The sequence below is a fragment of the Pelecanus crispus genome, chromosome Z, assembly GCF_030463565.1.
Source record: "Pelecanus crispus isolate bPelCri1 chromosome Z, bPelCri1.pri, whole genome shotgun sequence".
Taxonomy (NCBI): Eukaryota; Metazoa; Chordata; class Aves; order Pelecaniformes; family Pelecanidae; genus Pelecanus; species Pelecanus crispus.
In genome coordinates, this window is record NC_134676.1 from 12,087,608 (window position 1) to 12,111,135 (window position 23,528).

The window sequence follows — 23,528 nt, forward strand, 5'->3', positions numbered from 1 at the left end:
CTTTATTGTATTGCATGCCCTGTAAATGAGCAGTGCTCTTATAATAAGGTTCTTCTACCCACTTCTGACATCCAGGAGCCTGTGTGTATCTACAAAAGGTATCTGAATACCTAAAAAGAGGGAGAGGCTGCAAATTCTGCCTGTGCATTAAGCTGGAGGGTGCCGATTCAGCAAACAGTAAACTGCCTTTTTTTTAATGGAAATGTCTTTACTGATCTGTCTAGGGCAGAAAGTATCAGTCTGAGCTGTAAATAATAGACAGAATCAATTCTAGTAATTAAATACCAACTTTGTAACTGCTGTATCCCACCCTTTCCTTCCATGCACAGGCAGCATTTGTATCATCTGATTGCTATGTATTGTACATTAATACACTACTGCTTTGTGACTGTCTTGAAGTAAGAGAGCTACCTTTACCTGAGCTATTTAACTTTTATTAGAAAACAGCATGAAGGGTATTTGTCATAGGCCTTGATCGTGCTATCCTAGATATTGCACATGCATAAGCAGAAGTAGCCTTTAACGCCTACAGATGAACAGAAGATCATTGGTGGGGAGAGCTATCAGAAACCAGTGAGATGCTCATTGGCATTTTTGGGGTGTGTAGGGTGAGTTTGCCAGCCTAGCTATCACCTGTTTTTTTGGGGGCTTCACAGCAAAAGCAACAACAGTGAAGAGAATTCCCAAGTTTAGGGAGCTGCTGGTGGGAGTGAGGACAAGCAGGAGAGTTGCAGCCACTTAGTGAGTCTGCAGTTGGTGGTTGCAGCCAGGGCAGGGTAGTCCTTCAGCATACATCTGAAGTGCAGTATCTACCATGTCGCAGGAGTGTTTAGAGTGCACCAAAAAGTTCTTGTGTAGTTCCTATCACACGCCCCACTTTTAAATAAATAGGCATTTTTTGACATTTTGTTTATGCATCCCTCTACTGTTGGACAAGTGGGTCAAGAGGAACATGAAGCATGTAACGTATAAATGTTGGCTGCATTATGTGCTCTTCAACATTATGTTTGTCATCTTTGCAGTGAGTGCCATAATTCTTCTGACCGGATCAAGGTGCGAGTATGGGATGAAGATGATGACATCAAGTCTCGTGTCAAGCAGAGACTGAAACGCGAGTCGGATGATTTCCTGGGGCAGACAATCATTGAAGTCCGTACTCTGAGCGGAGAAATGGATGTGTGGTACAACCTTGGTGAGCAGGGCTTTGGGATTGAACACGTCATATGTTAGTTTGGAAATGTTCAAGAACACTTGGGTGCATCTGGGCAGTTTGCAAGAAAGAGAAAAAAAAAAAACAAAACACCAAAACCCCATGTAATTTCAAGGGGCATATGATGGTGCTGTGGAGCAGATTCAAGGCTTTGATCCCAGTTAAAATGAAGAGGAGGAGTATAACATGTCAGAAGGGTGATGGGTTTTCCCTGTCAGGCATTGGAAAGTACAGTGGGTAAATGCTTGGAGCAGGGTTGGATTCCACCTGTGCTGGAGACATGTTTCCTGTCCTGTGCCCTTTTTTTGTGCCGACACAAGCATTTTGCCAGTCTCTAGGACCTGCAAGTGCACTGGCCTGGGAAGTTGTTGAGACTTTTTCAAGTGGCCAGAATAGAAAGTTGTAGAAAGTACCTACAAGTAACCAGATGGTGCTGAGTTGACAGGCATAGTAATAATCCTAGGAGGTCCAAAATCTTGATAGGGATAACTAATATTTCCCAGGAAGTCTGTGATCTGTCCTTGGTGGTTCTAGCTCAGCTGACTGAATCCAAGGCCAGGGACCCTATAGCACATTTGCTTGTCAGAAGGACTGGCTTACAGTCAGTCTTTCAAAGTTTTGAAAGAAAGAAGTCAGAAGTTTTCTCCATGGTGATTCTGATCACAAGCTCAGCCTGAGCTTTCAGCAGTTTCTTTTCTAGTTTTTACCCCAAGATGGCTGTGCTCTCAACATGAAAAATGTATGTAACTGCTGCTGATTTTTCCTTCTAGAGAAGCGAACAGATAAGTCTGCAGTGTCTGGGGCTATTCGCCTGCAAATCAGCGTGGAGATCAAAGGCGAGGAGAAGGTGGCTCCATATCATATTCAGTACACTTGCCTTCATGAGGTAAGAAGCAGCTTCAGCTCAGTCAGCACCATGTCCCTTCTGTCTCTTGAAGGATCAATTTTCTGACCTTTATTTCGTTGAAATGTTCCTCCTTGCCCTAGATGAGCTTTCTTTTCCCTGCTCTGCAGGCCTGGAAACATGCTGAATCATTAGACCTGCATTTGTCAGGAAGGCAAAGAAGGCTGTCTCCCCTGCACTGAGGGCTGGCTGGCTCCGTCTGTCCCACTGTCCCCCCGTCTGTCACAGCTGTGCTGCTGTCAGGCAGAGATCACTCTTTGGTCCAACTCGGAGCCCCCCATGGGTTTAACATGGATAAACCTCTGAATTTCCTTGTGTGATTCTTTCAGCATGTACCATACCTATGTCTTTCTTTACAGAAAGCATACTAAAATGCTATATGAATAAATTCTGATCTGGGAAGGGCTTTGACTCTAGCTGTTGAGTGATACAGATATTGGTGTTATAAATTCCTCTGTGCTGCTGCACTGGTGTATAGCTGTGGAGAACTATTGGGGAACAGAAGATAAGCTGTAGTTACTGGGTATTGATTGACCTGTCTCAGGGTGAACTAAGCTGGGCACGCAGTGCTTACAGAAGTTGGGAGAAATCCAAAGATGACTTGTGAGAAGGACTAAAGGGAAAACCCTGTCTCGGAGAGATGCATGGTGCCCAGTCTGTCTAAGAGAACGCAGGTAGCAGGGTGAGTTTCTAAGTGCCTGAATAAGGAAAAGTAGTCAGAGCCCCTTTCACCTGACATACAAGCATATCATGAGGTTCAGTGAAGTTTAAGCAAGTTCAGGTTAGAAAAGAAGGACAGATGTATCACAGAGGAATATGTTCAGCTACAGGAACAACATATTTATCCAGATGCTGGACTAGATGAGCCCTGTGGTGTCTTCTGGCCTTACCAGGGAACAGACAGATACGAAGCTTGGAAAAACATCAGTAGGCTTCTTTTAGTGAGCTGTATTTTGTCCTTCAATACATATTTATTGTTTTTAATTCAGTGATAGCTTCTGTTTGGTAAGGTATTTCGGTTTTTTCCTTCTGAACATGCATGATCACTTGCTGCCCTTCTTTTTTGCAAATATGTCTCTTTTTAAGTATCACCTCCTTTTATTTGTGTATCATAAAATGAAGATGATTTACAGCTAGAATAATTTAATCAGGAAAAATAGTGGTGTAAAGCAGAGTCCTCTAGCTCCTAATGAGATCATTAGACTTTTGCATCCCTTACTACAGGGAGCCAGCTGTCTGAAAGGCTGATGAATCTCTAAGTGACGTGAATTGGAGGATTACTGAGAAACCCACTGAACTGAATGTGCAATTTCTGCACAGCAGTGATAGCTGAAAGCCTTTGCAGTGTTAGATAAAGGGAAAGGTTATGTTGAATAATAATGCAAGTGTCTAGTTGTTAGGGGTAATCTTAAGGATGTCCTTTTCAGAAAAAAAAAATCTGTTTGGACTGTTCTGCTGTATAATAATAATTACAAAGCTGATACAGAGCTGTTACATCAGCTAGTTTAAATAGCTTGTCCATGTTAAGGCATTTCATTCTGAGGACAGCAATGTGTAGGTTTCAGGAAACTAATTAGTCTGTGGTTTCACTGCACTGAAGCACTCCTCTGCATCATTCACAATGTCTGCTGGGTAAAGTTGTAGGTATGCGTGCAAAAAATTCAGCTAGGAGCATTCGAGGAGAAAAGAAAGTAAAAGCAGAAAAATACATAGTGGGTAGGGGGAAAGAAAGGGGGAGGAGAGCAAAGAAATTTGTGTTAGTGCTGCCTTCTCAGCAGTTCCAAGCTCTTCATGAAACTTACTCGGAGGCTTCAGCAGCCTCACATATAATTTCATTCCTGTTTTGTATTTCAGAACCTCTTTCACCATCTCACAGATGTGCAAGGGAATGGAGTGGTGAAGATCCCTGATGCCAAAGGAGATGATGCCTGGAAGGTGTATTTTGATGAGACAGCTCAAGAGATCGTGGATGAATTTGCAATGCGTTACGGCATTGAATCAATATACCAGGCCATGACGTAAGATGCATTTCGTGTGCCTTTAGTGCAGATAATCGGTGTAACTAATTGATGTGACTGTTAATATTTGGAAGATGACGTGTTGGTAATGGAAGGCTTGGCAGTGACAGCTGCTCCTCATGGGGCTTACTGTGTGTGGAAAGAGACTGTCTGTCTCTGAATCACTGGTTTCCTTAAAGTCTAGAAATCAATGTCTGACAAAGTGCTGGAATTAAACATCTATCTGAACAGTTTGTGTGAGCACTTTTAAAACGAATTCTAAGTAATTACACCAACTTTGGTAGTGTAAATGACCATTTTTTATTATTGATAGCTGAGCCATTCCTCTTGTAAGACTCTAAAATCTCTATTTGAGTACTCTTCTGTTAAAAAGATATTGCCCAAGGATCCCACTGAAGATTTCTGATAATGTGAGAAGGGATTTTTGTGGAAGTGTTTGTCCTATATGTCTGTTGTGGCAATTGATACAGTCCTTTGAAGTCACTAATTTCCCAGGTGCTGCTGAAGGCATTTATAGGAAGTTTGAGTAATGGAGTCACCGATTCGTCCTCTTTGGAGCTTGGCTAATGCAATTCTTGATCTTCAAAGAGCGTTTTCCTTGTCACTATACTTTTACTTGGATTTCAGATTAGCCATTCTTCCTTTTAAAGACTAGTAGTGCTATGCTTAGCTCATTTCTTATTTCAAATGTAATATTAAATACAGCAGACAAAAGTGAACTTTTTTCATGTTAGAAGCTGAAAGTTTTGGGGTCTGGATCCTTGGATGAGTTATGATCTGTACTGATGTCACCTTGCAAGCAGCTTTTCTGCATATTGATTTAAGCCAAAGCAGAGAAGAATTGGAATGTACCTCCGGAAGTCTAGTCCCTGCTTATAGCAGGAGTAACTTGCAAGTTGGACCAGACTGCTCAGGGCCTCTTTCAGTTTCTTGAAAATTTCCGAAGATGGAGATCCGCCACCTCTCTGGGCTCCTGTCCTCAGGCTGTATTACTCTGGAGAAGAAATTCCTGGTTGAAATCCAAATTGGAAAATCCTACTTTGAATTTCCTATGCTGTAACTGCTGCATATTGCTGCTTATCTTTTAGTTTTCCCTCTAAAAGGATTTTGGCCTGTCTCAATCTTCTCACTAACCCTTCCCTTAAGGGTAGTCAAGACCCTCCCCTAAGTAGTCAAAACGTTAATTAGATCCCAACTCCTTACACCCTCTCTTCTTCAAGCTAAACAAAGCCATTTTATGTGTCTGTCTTTATTTACCAAGTGCCCAAATGACCAATTAGTAATAGGTATCATGTAGCAAGCAAGTTAACATTGAGGCATCAGTATCACGTTTGTCTGAAATACTGACTTGTGAATTCCTATGAAATTCTCTCACTGGAGCTTTTTTGGTTATTATCATTTGTAGATTAACTAGCACAGAAGCTAATGCCTGTGATGAGTCCCTTAGGGAGAAAGCTGCATTTAGGAAATAGTTCCCAAATTTAATTTGTGAGATCAGTGAGGATACCTGCTTAAAAATGGCCCAACTCTCCTGTCTGTTGGAATGAACTTTGCTTGCCATGTCCCATAATGTCAGACCTCTTAAGCTCTGTTTGTTTTTTCCCCTTATGTCTAACAGATTTTCTTTGATTGTTTAATCATTTCACAAGCGTAGATGCTTCTGGCATAATTTTGAGATTTCCTGCAGGAGGGTTCCTTGCACTTTAATGAAAGCAGTTAAATGGGAAAATGCAAATGAGCGTGCACGTTTCCTGCAGGCTGGAAGGTTTACCCCTAAGGAATCACATAAAGGTTTAGCCCTAAGGAATCACATAAAGGTTTAGCCCTAAGGAATCACATATCAGTGCAGCACAGAAAAACTAGTGTGTGATCTCGCTGTGCTTGAGTGCTTTGCAATTGCTGCTGCCTCAAGTCACCTGAGAACCTCAAGTGGCAGCAAATTATATAGATCTCCTTGTGCCAGCCTTGCTCCTAGGAATTGGCATCAGGACCCAGGGTATCACCTAACTCACAAGCTGTTGGCAACAAATAGTTGAGAAGCTATTTTATGATCTGGAAAGGGCTGTAGTGAAGGAATTTCTCTTGTTGTGAGCATATCTGTTGTCTAGATGGCATCTTTTTGAAGTGCTGAGGTGCTGGAGATACACAGAAAGGGAGAAAACATAACCTTCATCTGTTCGTGGTGCCAGCCAGGGTAAGGGGGCTGTTAAAGGGATAGAGTCAAGTTGTGCTACACAAAAGAGACCAGAATGACTTACAGAACTGTCCTTTTGCAGGCATTTTGCATGTCTTTCCTCTAAATACATGTGCCCAGGAGTGCCAGCTGTGATGAGCACTTTACTTGCCAATATCAATGCTTACTATGCACACACCACTGCCTCCACAAATGTGTCTGCTTCGGACCGCTTTGCAGCCTCCAATTTTGGGGTATGTTTGCATGTTTGGTGATGTTACAGTTGGACTTCTGTAATTTGCCTACGGTGCTTCTGCCTTTCAATAAATAACCTGTTCTGTTTAAGGAACATTAAATCTGTAAGGAGGTGGAAGCTGTGGAGCTCTTATAGACTAGACAAAGGGAATGGTTTTATTGTCATCACTCCGCACATTTTAGATATTAATCAATGTAATGCATTGTGATGTGTATTCTTCATGTTCAAATTACACTGGAGCACAGATGGTATGGAAATGAGCAAATAATATTAAACTCTGTGTGGTGATGCTGTTGATGCGATCTGATCGTTTCAGAACTTTGATTTTAAAACCAGCAACTGCTTTAAGAAAAAACAAACAAAAAAAAGTCTGTCCCCCTAATGGTTAAAACGTTTTTTGTTTAACATGTGGTGGAGTTGAGTGTGCTGGAAAAGTATTTGGAAAAGCTCGTGCTTCCTGTCAGACTGAAAATGTATAGGTTGAATGAGGAGGTGTTCACAATGCCAAGCCAGAATCCAGTGGAGAGACCTGACCTCGAGAAGCCTGTAATACTTGTCACTGAGCTAACAGATGAGATCTTGGAGCTGGATCATTGCTCTGAATTAGACCCTTTTCTGCATGTTCTTTTATTCACCTCTGAATAAATATTTTCTCTTAAATATAAGTTTGGTGCAAATTGCAGACTAGAAATCAGAGGGGTTTTTGTTCTGCCTAGACTTCAGAGTGATAATGGGGTATTTTTCTGACAATTCTAATGTTACACAGACTTCAGAAATAATTACAGCATAAAAGTAAATCCAAGAATCAAAAGAGAATACTGTTTGCACAATACCATGCATCCCATATTGCTTCCTCCCACTCTCCTGAGATCGGACACTAATTCCCTGATATCCTGCTGCTTAGTCTGAACATCAATTGGACAGTAATGATATGTTTGTTGGTGTTTTCTGCTCCACAGAAAGAACGATTTGTGAAGCTTCTGGACCAGCTTCATAATTCACTTCGGATTGATCTCTCAATGTACAGGGTGAGTAGGAATAAACAGAATCCTTTCAGGCATTCTGGTGGGCAGAGGGGAAACACACCATTTGGATTTCTCTTATTACATTTCTAACCTTTTGGGTACTTTGTGTCTTATGGAGTTGTCATGACAAGCTTATTGCTCGAATACACCATTTTGTTTTCCTCATGGACAGAACTTAAACTATGTTTTTTTCTTCCATTATAACTTCCTCAAGATTTCTGAAATAATTTAAGGATCGTGAACTATGCTTATCTCTGATACTCTTCCCGAAATGCAAGTTGGATTGGATTAATTAATTTGAATTATTCTTATCAGCTACTTCAGGTATCATTTACAAAGGGAAAACAGACTTGTTCTACCCTAGTAAGATAGAAATCTTTTAGAGGACCTGCAACCATATTATCACTTACTTTAGGTTCGGCAAACTCAAATCACTGTCCCCAGCTCTGGATCTACAAGATGCAGTCTCAGGTTGAGATCCCCCCCAACTTCAGCATATTGGGAAGAGACAAGTTTCAAATGTTGGCATCAGTCCATCAGGCTTCTTAAACTGTCTAGTTTCTTTCTTTGCTCAACATAGTCTTATCATATGACTTGGCTTTTTTTTTTTAGTTCCTTGCTATATTATTTTAATTCATGACTAATTCATTGAAAATTTTTAAAATGGTGGCAAAATGTGAGCTTTGATTTTATTTATTTTTTTAAAAGTAGATCCTCTTCTGGTTAGTGCATTTGTCTGAAACACAGTAAATCATATAGAGGAGGGAAACACAAGCAGACTAAGAGGAGAAGTGCATTAGGAAGGCAAACAAGAAGGACAAGGGGCAAGGTGCAAAAGAAGATAAAAGGAATGTTGTGTGAAGAGCTATTCTAAAACTACATTACTAGTAAGAGAAGGTCTAAAAAGAGCACCGATCCACTGAGTAGCAGAAGGAAAATTATTGACACATGGCAATAGGAATCTGTAGTGGTGATGCCGCTTTTGTTTGCTTGGTCTTCAATAAAAGCTGCTTTCCAGTGGCTAATGCAACTAAACCTTCGACAAACAAGTAAGATCTTACGTAAAGGACTGGGAAAGATTTGTGTAGTTTAAATAATTTAGATCTTATCTAATTGGCAGTATATTTAGAAAAATGGCTAAAGCAATTTGGGAGCTCTTAGTAATTATTTTAAGACCCCTGAAGGGCAGGTTAAGTTCTGGAAGAAAAAGGTGTTAGGTTCCAGCTTTCAAGACAGGAGACAGCAATTTACAACTTAAATTACTGAGATTAAGCCTTCCCCTAATTTAATCAAGCTATTTGTAAGCACTTAAAACAAGGAATAACCAGCAGCGTGGATTTCTGAAACAGAAAGTGTCAAACCAATGTGTGTTTCTTCCAGGGCAGGGTGGCAGGTGAGGAGGGGAGAGATGGAGCCCTCTCAAGAGTAGCTCCAAGTCACCCTCTGAGTAATTATTTTGAAACATGATTTGTGAGCAAGTGCAGTTATTCTGTATGCATGTCAGTTGTTCTTTTGTTTCTGGTCGCTAGCTGACATAAGCATAGAGGAGGCTGAATTTCAATATAGATTATGTGATCTTTTCCTTATTATTATTCCTAATCAAGAACATGCGTTCAGTCCCCAATGTTCATCCAATGGTTTGTGTTTAAATCTTGACCCACGGAAGTCTTTGATTTTGCTAAATACCCTGAGTGCCAGAGAGTCTGTGTGTGGACAACTTAACTTTGAAAGGAAAGTTGTCTAGGAATGAGCACCTACAAATGACTGTAAAGAGCATTAAATTGCTTGCAGTGGTTAGCTGAACATGAAGAGACAGCATATTTTTCTGCAAGTCCTCAGTAAGAAATGAAAACTTGTTCCCCTCTGCCCTTTTTACCTTTGTCTCTAATAATTTTAGGATGTGCAAATAAGAAGAGACTATCCAAGTGAAGGTTGGCTTTGCTATTTTACTTGCAGCAAAACCAATCACATCAGCTTGAATGTGAGAACATGTTGAGGAACATGAACGCGGTTAAAGGACACAGGAAAGAAAGAGTGGGAATGTAGGAAAGGGCACACTGCCTGAGGTCAGAACAGGAACGGTCTCTTGCAAGAAGCAAAGCTTGCTGCATTCAGCATATGCATTTACATGCATATATATATACATACTTACACGCACACATATGTATCATATATGGAAGGAACAATGAGACTTCTAATTTCAGTGGAACCCAGAGAGTGGGAAAGGAAGCTATGGCTATGGACAGCAGGGTGGTGGGCAGAGTATGTAAAATAAATGCATTAGAGCAAAGGAGGCACTGAAGGATACGTGCTTATCTTGGCAGATTGGATCTTACAGGGGACTGAGTGGTTACAATGACTTCTTACAGGGAACAGTGCTCGCTTTCCCTTCTCAGTCCAGTTTATTTCTCTGGAGAGGTTGCTAATATACCACACCTCTTGGTGTCTCAGAAGAGAAGCCAAGAACCAAGCGGTGAGTGTGGAAAGCAATGGGCCCGCACAAGCAGCCTCAGACAAGAGGGCAGGGCTGCTGGTTGCAAGGCTGCTGCTGCCTGCCTGCTTCTTCCAAAGCCGAGGAGAGATCTCCTGCCGCCGGGAGTTGTCAGTCTCCTGGCATCCACAAACTTTGCATTCATATGAGAAGCTATTTAATTAAGCAAACAGATAAGCTCCTGCAGCAAAAAAGACCTTATTTATTGAGCATTGTTTTGACTGGTACAAGCTTCTCGAGCAGGAAATGTTTCCAAGATACTTTCCTTATTTAGCACATGCTTGAAGCCTTGCATGGATCCAACTGTGCTTTCCAACAGGATTTCCCTTTTTTGTCGACAGAATAACTTCCCAGCCAGCAGCCGCGAACGGCTGCAGGACCTGAAGTCTACAGTGGATTTGCTGACCAGCATCACTTTTTTCAGGATGAAGGTAGTGTTATGGGTGGGGATGGGAATGAGGCCTCTGCAGTGCTTGCCACAGGAGTTGGTTTCCCATTTTCACACCATTGTTTCATGTTGTCGTGCTTTAGGCACTTAAGGAAAATGGAGATCATCTGCCTACCATGTAATAAACATCCACATTTTATATTTACTTCACTGTGTTTTGCGTCATAAAGATGAAAGTTGTTTTTTCCCTGGGGTTCTTCAGTCATAAATATGGTGCAAAATAATTTAAAATAAAAAGAGGAAAAAAGAAAATTGTCTGGTTTTAGGAAGATAATTTACTTTTGTTAATAGCATTAGGAAGCTTTTCCTATAAAACTGTCTGCAAAATTTATCAGTCACTACCATCTCTTCACCATCTTTTATCTAGTAAATACTTTTAAATTTGTTTCTTGGAGGGTAAGATACTGAAATGGGATAGTATCTCTCAGTAGAAATCCAAGAGTTTTTATGAATGCTAATGTGCTGGTTCTGTAGTTAAGTCTATTGTTCTAGCAATGTGTAATGAGATTATTTTTAATTCCTGATTTTTGTTTCTAAATTTTTTTTAAAATACTGTTGTAGGTTAGTACATGTCACTTAGTAATTTTTTGTCTTATCGAAAACAAAGCTTGAGCTATTTGAGCTATTTCAGGAAGTGCTTAAAATTTTACTCTCAAGCCCTAGGGTAAATGATGTCTTAGAACTTTATTTTGAAAGTGTTCTTTCAGACAATATGTCTATATTGAAAGTTTGCTTTAAAGAAATACTAAGAAAAGTTTAGAGTTAGTGACAATATCAAAATTGTCTCAGGTTATAGTTTTATTGGCCGGGTGATGCCTGCATATCTGTTTAGTTTAAAGTAATCCTGCAGTGTTTTTTTAAAACAGCGTAACAATGAAATAATGAAAGGAGCTGTTGTTGCAAGAGGAGAAGGCATATTGGTTGGCATGTCCCTAAGAATTCTGGTGTGCTTTAAAAGTCAGTAAAGCTTGTGAAGAAAGGTGTCCTTAAAGAAAGTTACTGTATTTAAAGGCATGTGAGCGTTTGGTCTTCAGCAAGACTTTCCAGATAAGACGTAATGTGCTCCGCTAGTCTGTTTCACATTCTTCCAATGTTTAAAAAGATTGCTTGCTGGCTTCATAGCAGAATCCTATAAATTCAGCAGAAATTGTGTGTGCTTGGCTCAGATTATACACATATCAAATCGCATGATTTATTTATTCTGAAGAATCTTCCTTGGCCCTTCAAAATCTCCTTTTTTGCTCCAAATGATCCTCCAGGGAGATAAGTGTTCTCACTGCTGTTTTATGCCTGGGGAGAGTGACCCTTTCATGGTTCAGGTCACTGATAGCACAAGTCACTGAAAGCACATCCACCAAGTCCTGAGTAGCTCCCAGACTGGTGACCTGTTCCTTCCCTGTTTGATTTATGAACAGTGCTTTGTTTGACTCTCTCTGTTGTCTCCTTGCCAGGTCCAAGAGCTGCAGAGTCCACCCCGAGCCAGCCAGGTAGTGAAGGACTGTGTAAAAGCTTGCCTCAACTCCACCTATGAGTACATTTTCAACAATTGTCATGAGCTGTACAGTCGCGAGTACCAGACGGATCCTGTGAGTAGCTGATAAGCGGGTAGAAATCCCAAGTTTCTGATTTTCTTAAGATAATAACAAGAGTACTAATTGATGTAAAAAGCCACACAAACAAAATTATGTGACTTGTTATCTTCTGAATGCACAAAACTTGTAATCAATTAATGAGCACTAATTAGTAAGTGGAGGATGATAATTGTTTTACACTAATTAATTACAATTCGTTTTGCCAGCCTCAGCTATTTTATTTCATGAGCAGTTATTTGTGAAGGGATGGTTTGATGCAGCTTTGAGTGAGCAAAAGCCAATCAGAGCAAACATAGGCTGATCAAGAAAACTGTCTTTAGCATAGATAAACCTCAAGCAGTGAAATTTTACCTTGTTTTCTAGCACCCAGTGTCTTGCACTGGGCTTAGGAGGTACCTCTAGACACAAACTATTTTCAAATCCATGAGAGCTCTACTGGCCACCCTGCAGTAATGCACACATAATGTGTCAACGTGGATATAGTCATCCACCCAGGTGCCTAAAAACCAAGTATTTGGAACAAGCTTAGAGCAAATGATGTCTCAGCAGGTCTTCTGGAGCCTGACCTGCTCTTGGCATGGCAAATGACAAAATGGAGATTATTTGGGTTTGAGGCCACCGGTAAGCAACATGGTTTGGCATGTTACTGTTTTTGGCATTAGATCATGCAAGTTGCTGGCAGGCATTAATAATTTCAAGCTCTTCAGAAGAAAAGGTCCATAGGTAATTAGAGTTTGGAGTTTGTATGGTGATCTACATTTGTCAGGTTTTTCATTCGCCTTTAAATTTACACTGGTCTTCCAATGGCTTCCTTCCCAGAACAAAAATCAGGACCTTCCTCCTGAGGAACAGGGCCCCAGCATCAGAAACCTGGACTTCTGGCCCAAGCTCATCACTTTGATAGTTTCCATCATAGAAGAGGATAAGAATTCTTATACCCCAGTCCTGAATCAGTAAGAATCTTCCATGTCCTGTATGGGTAATGCTAGTTTCTGTGTGCTCTGCTTTATTTGTTAAACTGCTTTCTATCTCTTCTGTCACTTGTGTATTTATAGAAGTACTTATCTTGTCTGTCTGTCTTTCTGTCTTATCTGTCTCTGTCTATATAAATAACTCTTTTTGATTGGGATGGAAGAGTTTCAAAAGGTTCAGTTACGATGGCGTTCGAGCACAAACACCCTGATTATTACAATCCTGAACTCAGGGAGGCACCTGAAAATGGGGTGAGAGTTCTTTTGGTTTTTTCTGATGTTGAGCAGTTCTGGGATGCACATTAATACACACAGGGCTGCCGTGGTGACACCACCTTACGCTGTGATTTAGGAAAGTGGTGTTCAGTGCAGCACTGGGAGGTTGCATTGGGTGGGCTTGGCACAGCATTGGAAGGAACATGGAGTGGATGCTCCAACAGTCCCACAGGGCAAGAGAGAGGGAGATATCTGACAAGGTATTATATGCACAGAGCTGGATTATGCCTTAGCGATCATTGATTTAACATGGCAGGGACACCCGATTCGCATTCACTTGTCAGCCTAGTAACCCTAGGAAAAAAAGAAAAAAAAAAAAAAATACGGACAAGAAAGGGGGAAAAGGTGCAAGGACATTGAGATCGCATTCCCAGAATTATTGTGTGCATCTCTTGTAGGAGAGACACTTGGGGCCTGGCTTTTTGAGTTAAAACCAGTCTCAACAGTGGTGGTGTTTTCAGGTTCTTTAATCTATGCCACAGAGTCCAATCCATGATCTCCAATTTCCACCTGGTCATATATCTAGGGCGAAGGAAGCATCTGTAATGTTGAGCTTTTCAGCTTGTAGTTTAGCTTAGAATAAAGAAGAGCTCTGACATATGCCAAAGCCTTTCCCAAATGTCCCTTCAGGTTTCCTCAGGAGCTTGCTGTTGGGAAGATCAGCGCGGAGGTGATGTGGAGTCTTTTTGCCCAGGATATGAAATATGCCATGGAAGGTAAGAGAATTCCTCACTGCTGCCAGCTGACCTGTTGCAGATCTCTTGTTCTCCATTCATTTGGTGTAAATGAGGCACAAGCATTTTAGTAGCCCCACTGTTTGGAGCAAGGATTTCTAGTGGTTTGTTTGTGGACAGCTGCTTTATGGGTGAGAATTGAGGCCGAGATCTGCATGAGCTCTAGATCTGTGTGTCAGGCTGTGTTGCAAGCTGTTTATTGTCACCCCAGCTGGTTTGAAATCAGAAGTTCACTTTGGCCTGAGGATACAATGGCTTAGAACAGCAGCAGCTTCTTTCTGCAACGTACAATGGTAGAAAGGTCTGGAGAAGTAGGTGGACTCTGGGTTGTGCCATGGCTGTAGTTCCCTGGGTGATACAGCATAGACGGTCTAAGCCACTGGCAGAAACATGCTGTTAGAACAAATCCTGCTGCAGACAAATTCATTTTGAATTAATCTTGGCATAATTCCACCAGACTCCTAGTGAAGGAGAAATTTTACTGTTTCTGAAAATGAGTTAGGCATGCAGAGCCCAGCAAAATCCCAGAAAGAAATTTTGCTATTTGCAGTACTCTTCTGATGGTTGATGCCAGTTTCTGAACTTGGGTTTAGTTCTATGAACTCATTTGCACAATGTAATCAGCTTATTACAAGGTTCAGAGAGCATCTGTCTCCCACTGGCTCTGCAGCTGCGGTACCAGTTGTTTTCCCAGTGTTTTGCAGGGTCAGGCTTTATGATCATCTATAAGGTGATATTGTGATAAAACAGAAGTGCCAGTGCTGCCTACGGCATGTTAGCTGTATTCATATTCCAAAACCAAGTCAAGTTACTGCTTTTGGTCACTCACAAAATTAGGCTCAATCCATTTGCCCCCAGTTTGATCTAAGCTCGCTTATAGGAGTGACAGCCTTAATAGGCTCTTACTGCAGACTGCTAGAAAAAGACTGCTGCCAGCTAAGAGACTTTCCTGCATTTTGTTCTTTGGGAACAGTCTGTGGGGCTGCTCTGTAAGTGAAGAAGATTGACTCCATCTATTTCTTAGTCTGTCAACACAACAGGGGTAGAGACTGTCATATACACTTTTATATACACTTGTACCCCACAATGCTTTTGTCTTGTGAGGTTGTGTTGATGTAAGAACAGACACTGGGAAGAAGGACTAAGACCTACTAACTGTGTTGAAGAGTCTCTTTTAGAGTGACTGTCACCACTAGCTCATGTGTTAGAGATAAGGCAACTGTGATAACTTCATGTTTACTTTCCCTGGAAACTGTTTGCTCCTGCAACCATTTTGGCTCCCCTTTCCATTTTGTCCTTATTTACCCCTGTGCGCTCACCCTCAGGAATTTATAATGCAGTTTGCTCTTCTATGTGTTGAAAGTGCTATATCTTCCTCCTTTTGCAGCAGCCGTGAGAATTGGATCTCTCCAGGTCTGGTTGCTGACTTTCCTAAGATTCCCTTTCCCTGGTGCATCCAAAATGCAGCTGCAAAGAAAGTTATTGATTGTGTGTGTGAATTTGACTGTCAAAGGGGATGTGACTTTGACTGATTTCTTTTGTTTTCCTCTTTTGCATGGCTCTATTTGATTGCCAGTGCCCAAGTTAACTTTGCCTCCCAGGTCTTCTCTACATCTCATACTGTGTCCCCTTTGACTCTGTCCTCCCTGGTGAATCTCGGCTTATTTTAGCTTTTCCTGTCATCCTTTTGGTCACTTGTGAGCTTCTTAATACAAGGATTGGCATAATGTTTCCACCCATGAGTTCATCAGTGCATAGCAAATACTTGCTGAAAGAGCATCCCTCTTCAAAGTATTTCTTGGTGAGAAAAGACACAAAGGCCAGGAAGGGTTCGTATTTTGAACGAAAGCTGAAAAACTGCATAGTACATGTATTTGTACTCTAGCTGTGCAGGTCTTGCAGGAGGATTGAACAATAGAACAGGATTGAACAGAATAGAGTCTGTGCTGGTGTGTGTCTCTTCCAAACGTATATTCAAGAAATCCTCAGGGTGCAAAATTCTATTTCAGGCAAGTGTGATTCCTCACTGCTTTGCTCTCCAGAAACTTACAAGATAACCTTTATAACAAGCTCTACAATAATTCAAGTACAGGCCTTACTACATGTATTTTAAATAGAGATGATTGGATTAGTTCACTGCATTTTTTTTTTTTAAACGAGGGGAAAAAAGGATTAAAGAAGACAGATAAGTGATGTGAAGTATGAAGATTAGATTTGCTGTCCTCAGCTCTTTTGTCATTTTTGTCATTTCTCAGTTTGAGTTGCTAATTTCTCTACCAGTTTAACCACACCAAGAGTTTTCTATTCCTGTCTTTGCCATTTTGTGGAGTAATCCCTGGGTACATTTCTGGTGTGCTCCAAGACCTGTACTCATCAGGAGCTCTCTGCAATAAAAGCTAATCTGTTTTGTGGAGATACGTGCACATGAACCCAGCGTACAATACTTGCTCCTAACTTTCTTCATGGAGTTTTCCCTTATGTTCTGTTCCTAAGTTCTAGATAACATGAGCTCATTCAACTCACCAAGTGGTAAGATCATGCTCCTTAGTAGAGTTTAGAGTTGTGAGTAGGCAAAGGCTTTCATCTGCTACCTGTAGTTTTAGCACTTTGGATGTAGTTGCTAATACTAGCTTTAGCGTTCTGTAGTTTTATGCCAGTGATGAGCAGATCTGCAAAGCAGTTGTGGAAGACCATACCATGCTGCTGCAGAAACGGAGGGTATGTGCTGCTTAGGAGACTCCTGTTCTGACTAGTCACTCCAGTTGTTTTTTGATGATACCCAGTAACACTGGGAAGTTCTGGGTGAGAGCCCCTTTTCCGGGTCCCAGGCATTAAGCTTGTTACCTGGCATCAAGTAACATCTGATGGAGAATAACTGGTGACATCAGAGCTCTAGTTCATGTGTGGCTCTATTCTTTCATTCCTGGCTGGGGGTGACAATTGAGGGTCTCTGGCCCTTTTTCTCTGCAGTGGGAGTACATTTTCTTCTAGCTTAAAGGCCATGCAATGGCTTTGGTGTAGAAAGAGTGCAGGTCTGGCTGTGTGAAATTGCCTCCTCCCTCCTTCCAGCCTGATGCTTCCACATTGCTCTCCAGTATGCAGTGTGAGAGAGAGGTGAGAGGCTCAGGTGGGAGATGGCTTCTCTGAGTTGGAGAGCAGTGCCTGGCTGTGTGAGTTGCTTTCCTTTTTCCCCACAGGTGGCAGCTAACCATGCCTCTCCTAGCTGGACCTTACCCCCATGTGCAATGTGTAACCTGTGCAGGGCAATGTATAAATACTAATTTATACCTAGAATACAGTGTTTAGGGGCTTCAGAACCAGAAGTCTTGCTAGCCTGTGGATGCTGCAGCATGTGTCCTTTGGGCACCTTCTGAAGAGCTAGATTGCTAATGTGTTCAAAATGTTCAAGTCATAAAAATGGCACACTTATTTTCTATTTAAAATATGTTCAACAACTGGTAGCAATAGTCACAGCAGCAGTGTGTTTGACTGCTGGAAAGCAAGTGCACTGCAGACCTATCTTATGCCTTCATCTCTCCTAAGGAGACTCAGCTGCTGAGGCACAGCAGAAGCTCCAGGATCTACCCTGCTTGTTTTGTTTTCTCTCTCCCCACAAGCAGCAACAGCTCAGGGCACCATGAACAGCGGACCTGGCCCTTCCCTCCTTGCTGGGAAGGCGGTACAGGATGAGATGTTGAGAAGTATCACTTGTTCCCCATCAACCCAAGAGTAAAACAGATCAGATAGACATGTTGTGTGGCCCAGACTTTGCTGGCAAGATCGTGTTACCCTGGAGTCACTGTAGCGTAGAGGATGATTTTTCCAAGTCATACAGTTAGCTCCGCCTCTGGGATGCTGACCAGTGCTCAGCAACTGGATAACCTCCTCGTGAGGCCACTGGGAACTGGAGTTATGGGTTTTCTTGCTGTCCTGTCTGAAACCTCTGTGACCCAGAAAGCACATACTCTCCGAGCAAAGAGGGCTTCTGCTCTTCCTTTACTAGGAAGGCATTAAAAGACAGTAATAGAAAATCAATGTCATCCTTGACAGCAATGGTTCATCTTATTTTGGATGCATCAGCATTAGGAGAGTTGTAAATTGCAAGCATCTCTAATAGAAAGAGAGACTGAGTAGACTTGGCGGGCAGGATTGAAATAAATCATTCTGCCACATTCTCACTTCTAATAAGGGGAGGGGGATCAGATGCACGCACAGATGCCAGCTGTCTAAAGTGTTAACACGTCAACAGCCTCAGTACCTATTAGAGTTCCTTTGCAGAAATTCAGGATTATTTGCTAGAAGTTAAGCCATGGAAAGTAGGCTGATGATCAAGAAAAAAATCCACTGATTAAGGATGTGGTGGAAGTCCTGTTCTCTGCCTGAAAAATAGAACTGGACATGACACTAGAATGTGTGCTACTAGGAAGCAGTTCCCTATTAATGCCATAATAATATGGCCTCGGTGACCCTAAAAGCTCTTCTCTGGAGGAGACTGCTTGCGGATTAAATCTGCTGAGGAAATGTGAGAGACTTACAGAACTCTGCGGTCTTTTCAGGATAAAACACAGCAGTTGCTGCAAAATATCTGTGCATTCTTCCACTGTTGCTGCTGCTAAGCTCTTTAAAAGCCAGCAGGTTATAAAAGAGAACAGAAGTGTGCCAAGACTGATGGCTCCCATGCTCTTCACTTTACTTTTCCTAAAATGTGTTTTCAAAGTATACCTCTGGCCTATGTGTTTCCATGTCACCTTCAAGTGCTCTTAAACATTTCCCTTTACAAAGAAAGCAGCTGATCAAAACTGTGCAGGGCCCCTTGAAGAGGGAGAAGGCAGATGATGGTACAAGCTGTTGGGGATGAAGGGGTTTGGGCGCTTGCTTTGTTGGCTTTCTTTGTCCTCCAGCATGTTTGAGCTGTTATAGTTCACTTTTGTCTTTTCTCTGTCACAAGCCCCACCTTTCTTTCGCATACGTAAAGTTCTCTTTTATGGTGGTAAGACCTCTCCTTCTTTCTTTCGCTTTCCTGTAGTTTTATCCCCTTGGTGTCAAGCCTCTCCTTTACTGCTTAGATGGCTAGGTAGTCCTAGTAGCAGTCCTTGGGCTTATGCTTCTGTGGCTGCTTTGCAGCTTCCTCTTCTGCAAGTTAGTAGTGTGTTAAATGTCCTAAAAACCAGGAAAAGGCTTGAATTACTTGCTTTTAGTGCACTGCTTAATTTTGAGGAAATAAATCTGATTTGAGTCCTTTTTGCCTCCAAGTCAGACTTTCCCTCTGCAGGAACAGCGCTTTCCCCATGTGGGAACAGCACCTGGGTGGCAGCACATATCAAAGTTAATGAAGTTATAATTGTCCATTGATTTCCTCACTCTTGCAGGGAGCTAAGCAGGCACAGTTATTGCTGTGTTTGTTTCCAGTTTTAGATCTGCAGAAAGAGCTTTGCATCTTCTTCTGCAGTTGTTCTTGAGGGAGGTCAGCAGTTCAGACACTGAGTACACTCATACTTCCATAGTGCTCAAGAAAGATACAAGATTTTTTAATGTAAAACATGAATGGACGTTCCTTGGCTCCAAGACAAGCAAATTCACTGTGAAGAGTAATGGATCATAGTACATGTGAAATAGTAGCACATGTAATTTGTCTATCAAACCATCACCCCTGGGGACTATGTCTCTCAGATATTTGGCATCTTAATTTCTTTAAAACAAAGGTTAGGTTTCTTTTTTTTGAGATTGTGTCTGTGTGGATCTGCTTGGATTACTATAATGTGGATTAGAAGGAAATCCGTATTACACTGTTACAGAGGTTTGCAAACAACTCACTGGAGTGTTCCACTGCTTGGGAGTTGACAAGGCTTATGGAATAATTACACAGTGAAAGTTCTTTGGTTTTGTGTTTTCAGTTGGATAATTCGTAATTTATTTGGTCTTTCTTCTTGTGCATGTTGTTGAAGCTTCAAGAGAGATGTGGAAGTTTCTTAATGTTGTGAAATATTTGCAAGAATTCACATTTGATATTGTAAGATAAGCTTGTCTGTCAGGTAACTGATTAGAAATCTGGGGCCACATTACATCATTAAGACCTATCTTCTGCTGATGAGTATCTGTAGCGTGTATTGCTCACGTGTGCATATAACTACCCAGTTACTGGATACTTGTACCAAATCCTAGATGAAACCCATTCACAGTTAAGAGAAAGACTTTCACTTTTGAACATAATTGGATCCTGTGGACATGTCAGCAGTGATACCCTTGGGAAGTTACATCAATAATAAGGTAACCACATAAAAGGTAGGAAGACAAGTCTGAAGTCAAATTTTGGGGAAAAAAACCTGAGTCTAAGCCAAAATCATGTATATTTTTGTCTCGTATCTCACACTGTAGTCACGGACTAGCAGCTTGCTGTGGTGCTAGAGTGAACAAAGAAGCCTGGCGCAAAGGGTATTTATGCTGTTAAAGCTTGGCAGAAGAAAGAGATGGATATGGACAGGCAACACTGGGGAGTGGCAGTGCAGAATTGGTCAGCTGAGAATTCAGGATCTCAGTACAGGCAAAAGCTGGCTGCCGAGTCCTCTTAGCATCATGAAAAAGGAATTAATTTTATTCTTTTCCAGGAGGATTTTGAAGAAAAGCAGTGCAATAGAAAGAGCTCCCTGTGTAAGCACAAGGGATGGCTTGGGAGAAAGTGTTGAGACGCTTTTGGGAGAACTTAACAAGTAGTTTAAAAACAGGGATTGTGGGCTGATAAGAGGTGGGAGTCAACTGGTGAAAGATGGTAGTGTGGATGTAGGCTGTAAAGGGCCTTGAGAGTGAAGACATGGAGCATACATTTCTCAGGAGAGAGGGAAGCGGTGGTCTAGGGAGATGATCTCTGCAGAAACGTAGGTCTGAGTATGGCAAGTGGTTCAGCAGCGTAGGTGTGTGGGAAGGGTCATGTTGTGGAGGTATGTGCGTTTTACAGGGGAGGAACTACATTGTCCCATCATAGCCTGGGTACAAAAAACATAATGAAACCTGGCAGGAGGCAGAGGCTCAGCAGCAGGTAAATATCCATGGGTTGCTTCAGTGGACTGTGCTCAGAAAACATTTGCCTTCTGAAAGAGAAGTGTCAGAAAGTTCTCCCAAACTGGGGATCAGGGAAGGCTCTAGCTCCTGTGTAGCTCTTTTGAACTTGCTTGTGAGTCACATTGTCAAACTCTAAAGAACTTCTTTCTGCTCTTTCTCTTAGGGCATGTAGTGTAACATGTTGGTATATTGCCTTTGTTTATATCCAAGAATGAACAGATTAACTGTCTTTGATTTGTTTCCTGCAAAGATGAAATCTGGACTGTCATATATTAAATGGAAACGCCTTAAGAGATTGCTCTATTTTTATTGCGTTGACCAAAAAGTCTTTAACAAATGGAAGTATTAATTTGAGCTACAGAAATAAACTCCAGAGCCCCAACAGTCAACCAGCAAGAACCCCTGCATGCTGCTAAAATCCTGTGTTGTGAAGATTTTGTGGCTCTATAGGTGCTTCATCCTCAAAACCATTGCATACTGCAGGCATGCTTTATAAGACCCTCCTGTGCCTGATGCAGTGACAGTAGTAAATTCAGACCTAACTGCTTTTTTTTTTTCCTTCCTTACAGAGCATGAGAAACACAGACTGTGTAAAAGTGCAGACTATATGAATTTACACTTCAAAGTGAAGTGGCTGTACAATGAATATGTTCGTGATCTGCCTGCCTTCAAGGGAAAAGTGCCTGAATATCCAGCGTGAGTGTGTTATGTCTCCTGTAGTAAATCTCCGCTATGCATCTGCTTGTGCTACCTTGAGGGTAGCCATTTGGTTCTCCTGTGGCTGCCTTCATGATACACCATTTCTTCTCTCCTGATTTTCTGTGTTCATGTGCATGTTTGTCCCCTCTGGTGTTCTGTGACACTGTCCCTAACACAATTCAATCCCTTATTGTACAGTATCTCCCAAGATCTCAAAAGCTTTAGCAATGGCATGGACAGTGTTTAAGCTGCTTCGTGCATACAGTGTGTGCTTTGGTCAATTCTTCCAACAGCAGAATTCTAGATATATGCTTACATTCTTGTGTTAATAGATACAGCTCTATCTGTATGTACTGTATGTATGTCTCTATGAGTGTGTATGAATGTCCTACACACACAACAGGCTTTGTAAGTAAAGATAATGTTTTCTTTTTTTTAAGTCCAGGTGGTTTATTTGGAAATGTCAGATAAGCCATCACTCTTAAGTTCTAAGCAATTGTTTGCAACTTTTATTTAACTTTAAAAGAGCAGCAGTAGATTTCAGACCTGAAGAAGGTTTATGGGCCCAAAAAGTTGTCCGAGCAACCTGGAGAGAATACTGTAGCTAGAGTCCCACACTTGGCTTAAGGCAAGAGCAGGTGTGTTGTTTCTGACCAGCGTTTTTAACTGGTTTTCAGGGGCTTTCAGTGATGGTTGCTCCACATCTCCTTCAAGCAGCTTTTTTCTCTGTGCTTCACTGTTACCTCTCCCACTGGGTTTTGGGGGTTTACCACACTCCCCTTTTTCCCCCTCCAAATCTTTCTTGCTTCCGTTTGAACTTGTTATATCCTGCCCTACCAGCCTAGGCATGGCGAACAAATTGTTCCTGTTTTACAAGAGTAAAATGCTTTTCTTATGTCCCTTCTCAGTCTTCTGCTGGTTCCTGTTTGTTCCCAGCTTTCCTTGTAAGTGAGGTTTACTCACCTCTCTCCAGCTGGTCTGTGTCTGGACATAAAACACCCAGAGCTAAACGTTTCATCTAGACCTTGCCTGCATTGACTTGCAGGCAGTGCTGCTGCTTTCACATGCTGGGATGATAGCAGCCTTTTGGTTTTTTTTTTTTTTCTTTTCATTCGGTGGTATTGTTGACTAGTGATGGTTCCAGTGGGCCACAAACCAGCCCTCAGGCACCCTCAACAGTGTCCTAGCTGTTCTTCACATCCTGCGTAGGACTGTTCACTGCTGTCTAAATGCAGCACTTCACACTTGCCCCTCTTGAAAAAAAAATCTTGCTTGCACTGTGTTTCCAGTTTGGCATTTTGGATTCTCCTCCCATCCTGCGGTGCACGCAGTCCCTCAGGCCTGGTGCTCGCTGCATACTAAAGACTTGAGGCAGTTGGTGTAATTGCTCGGCTTGGGCTGTGGGCCTTGCTTAACAAATCAGGTCAGCAAGAGGCATTAACTCAGTGAATAGGGTGCTGGAGTGACAGCCTCAGAAGGGTTTGCTGTGCCTCTGAGTCAGTGCAGTCTCAGGCAAGCCATCAGATATTCTTAATCTCTTTTTCTCCTGTGTAGTCAGGATAATGATGCTCAGTTTCGCTCTGCAGTCTTTTGCAGACTGTTCTGCTCTGCTGGCCTTTGTGGTAGAGCTTCACTGCTCCAGTACATTTGCAGCCGTTGTCTTTGTTACTTCACT

At 41.8% G+C, this 23,528-nt stretch overlaps 1 protein-coding gene across 1 annotated transcript in view; it reads left to right on the plus strand.

Moving 5' to 3' along the window:
* Positions 1–23,528, plus strand: part of UNC13B (unc-13 homolog B) — a 104,011-nt gene that overhangs the window by 41,819 nt on the left and 38,664 nt on the right. Inside the window, exons 9-18 of the mRNA XM_075726353.1 lie at positions 1,023–1,192; positions 1,981–2,096; positions 3,969–4,132; positions 6,409–6,559; positions 7,521–7,589; positions 10,419–10,508; positions 11,977–12,111; positions 12,937–13,070; positions 13,995–14,080; positions 21,724–21,850. Of these exons, the coding sequence (XP_075582468.1) occupies positions 1,023–1,192; positions 1,981–2,096; positions 3,969–4,132; positions 6,409–6,559; positions 7,521–7,589; positions 10,419–10,508; positions 11,977–12,111; positions 12,937–13,070; positions 13,995–14,080; positions 21,724–21,850 (1,242 nt within the window). The remainder of the gene's footprint in view (positions 1–1,022; positions 1,193–1,980; positions 2,097–3,968; positions 4,133–6,408; positions 6,560–7,520; positions 7,590–10,418; positions 10,509–11,976; positions 12,112–12,936; positions 13,071–13,994; positions 14,081–21,723; positions 21,851–23,528) is intronic.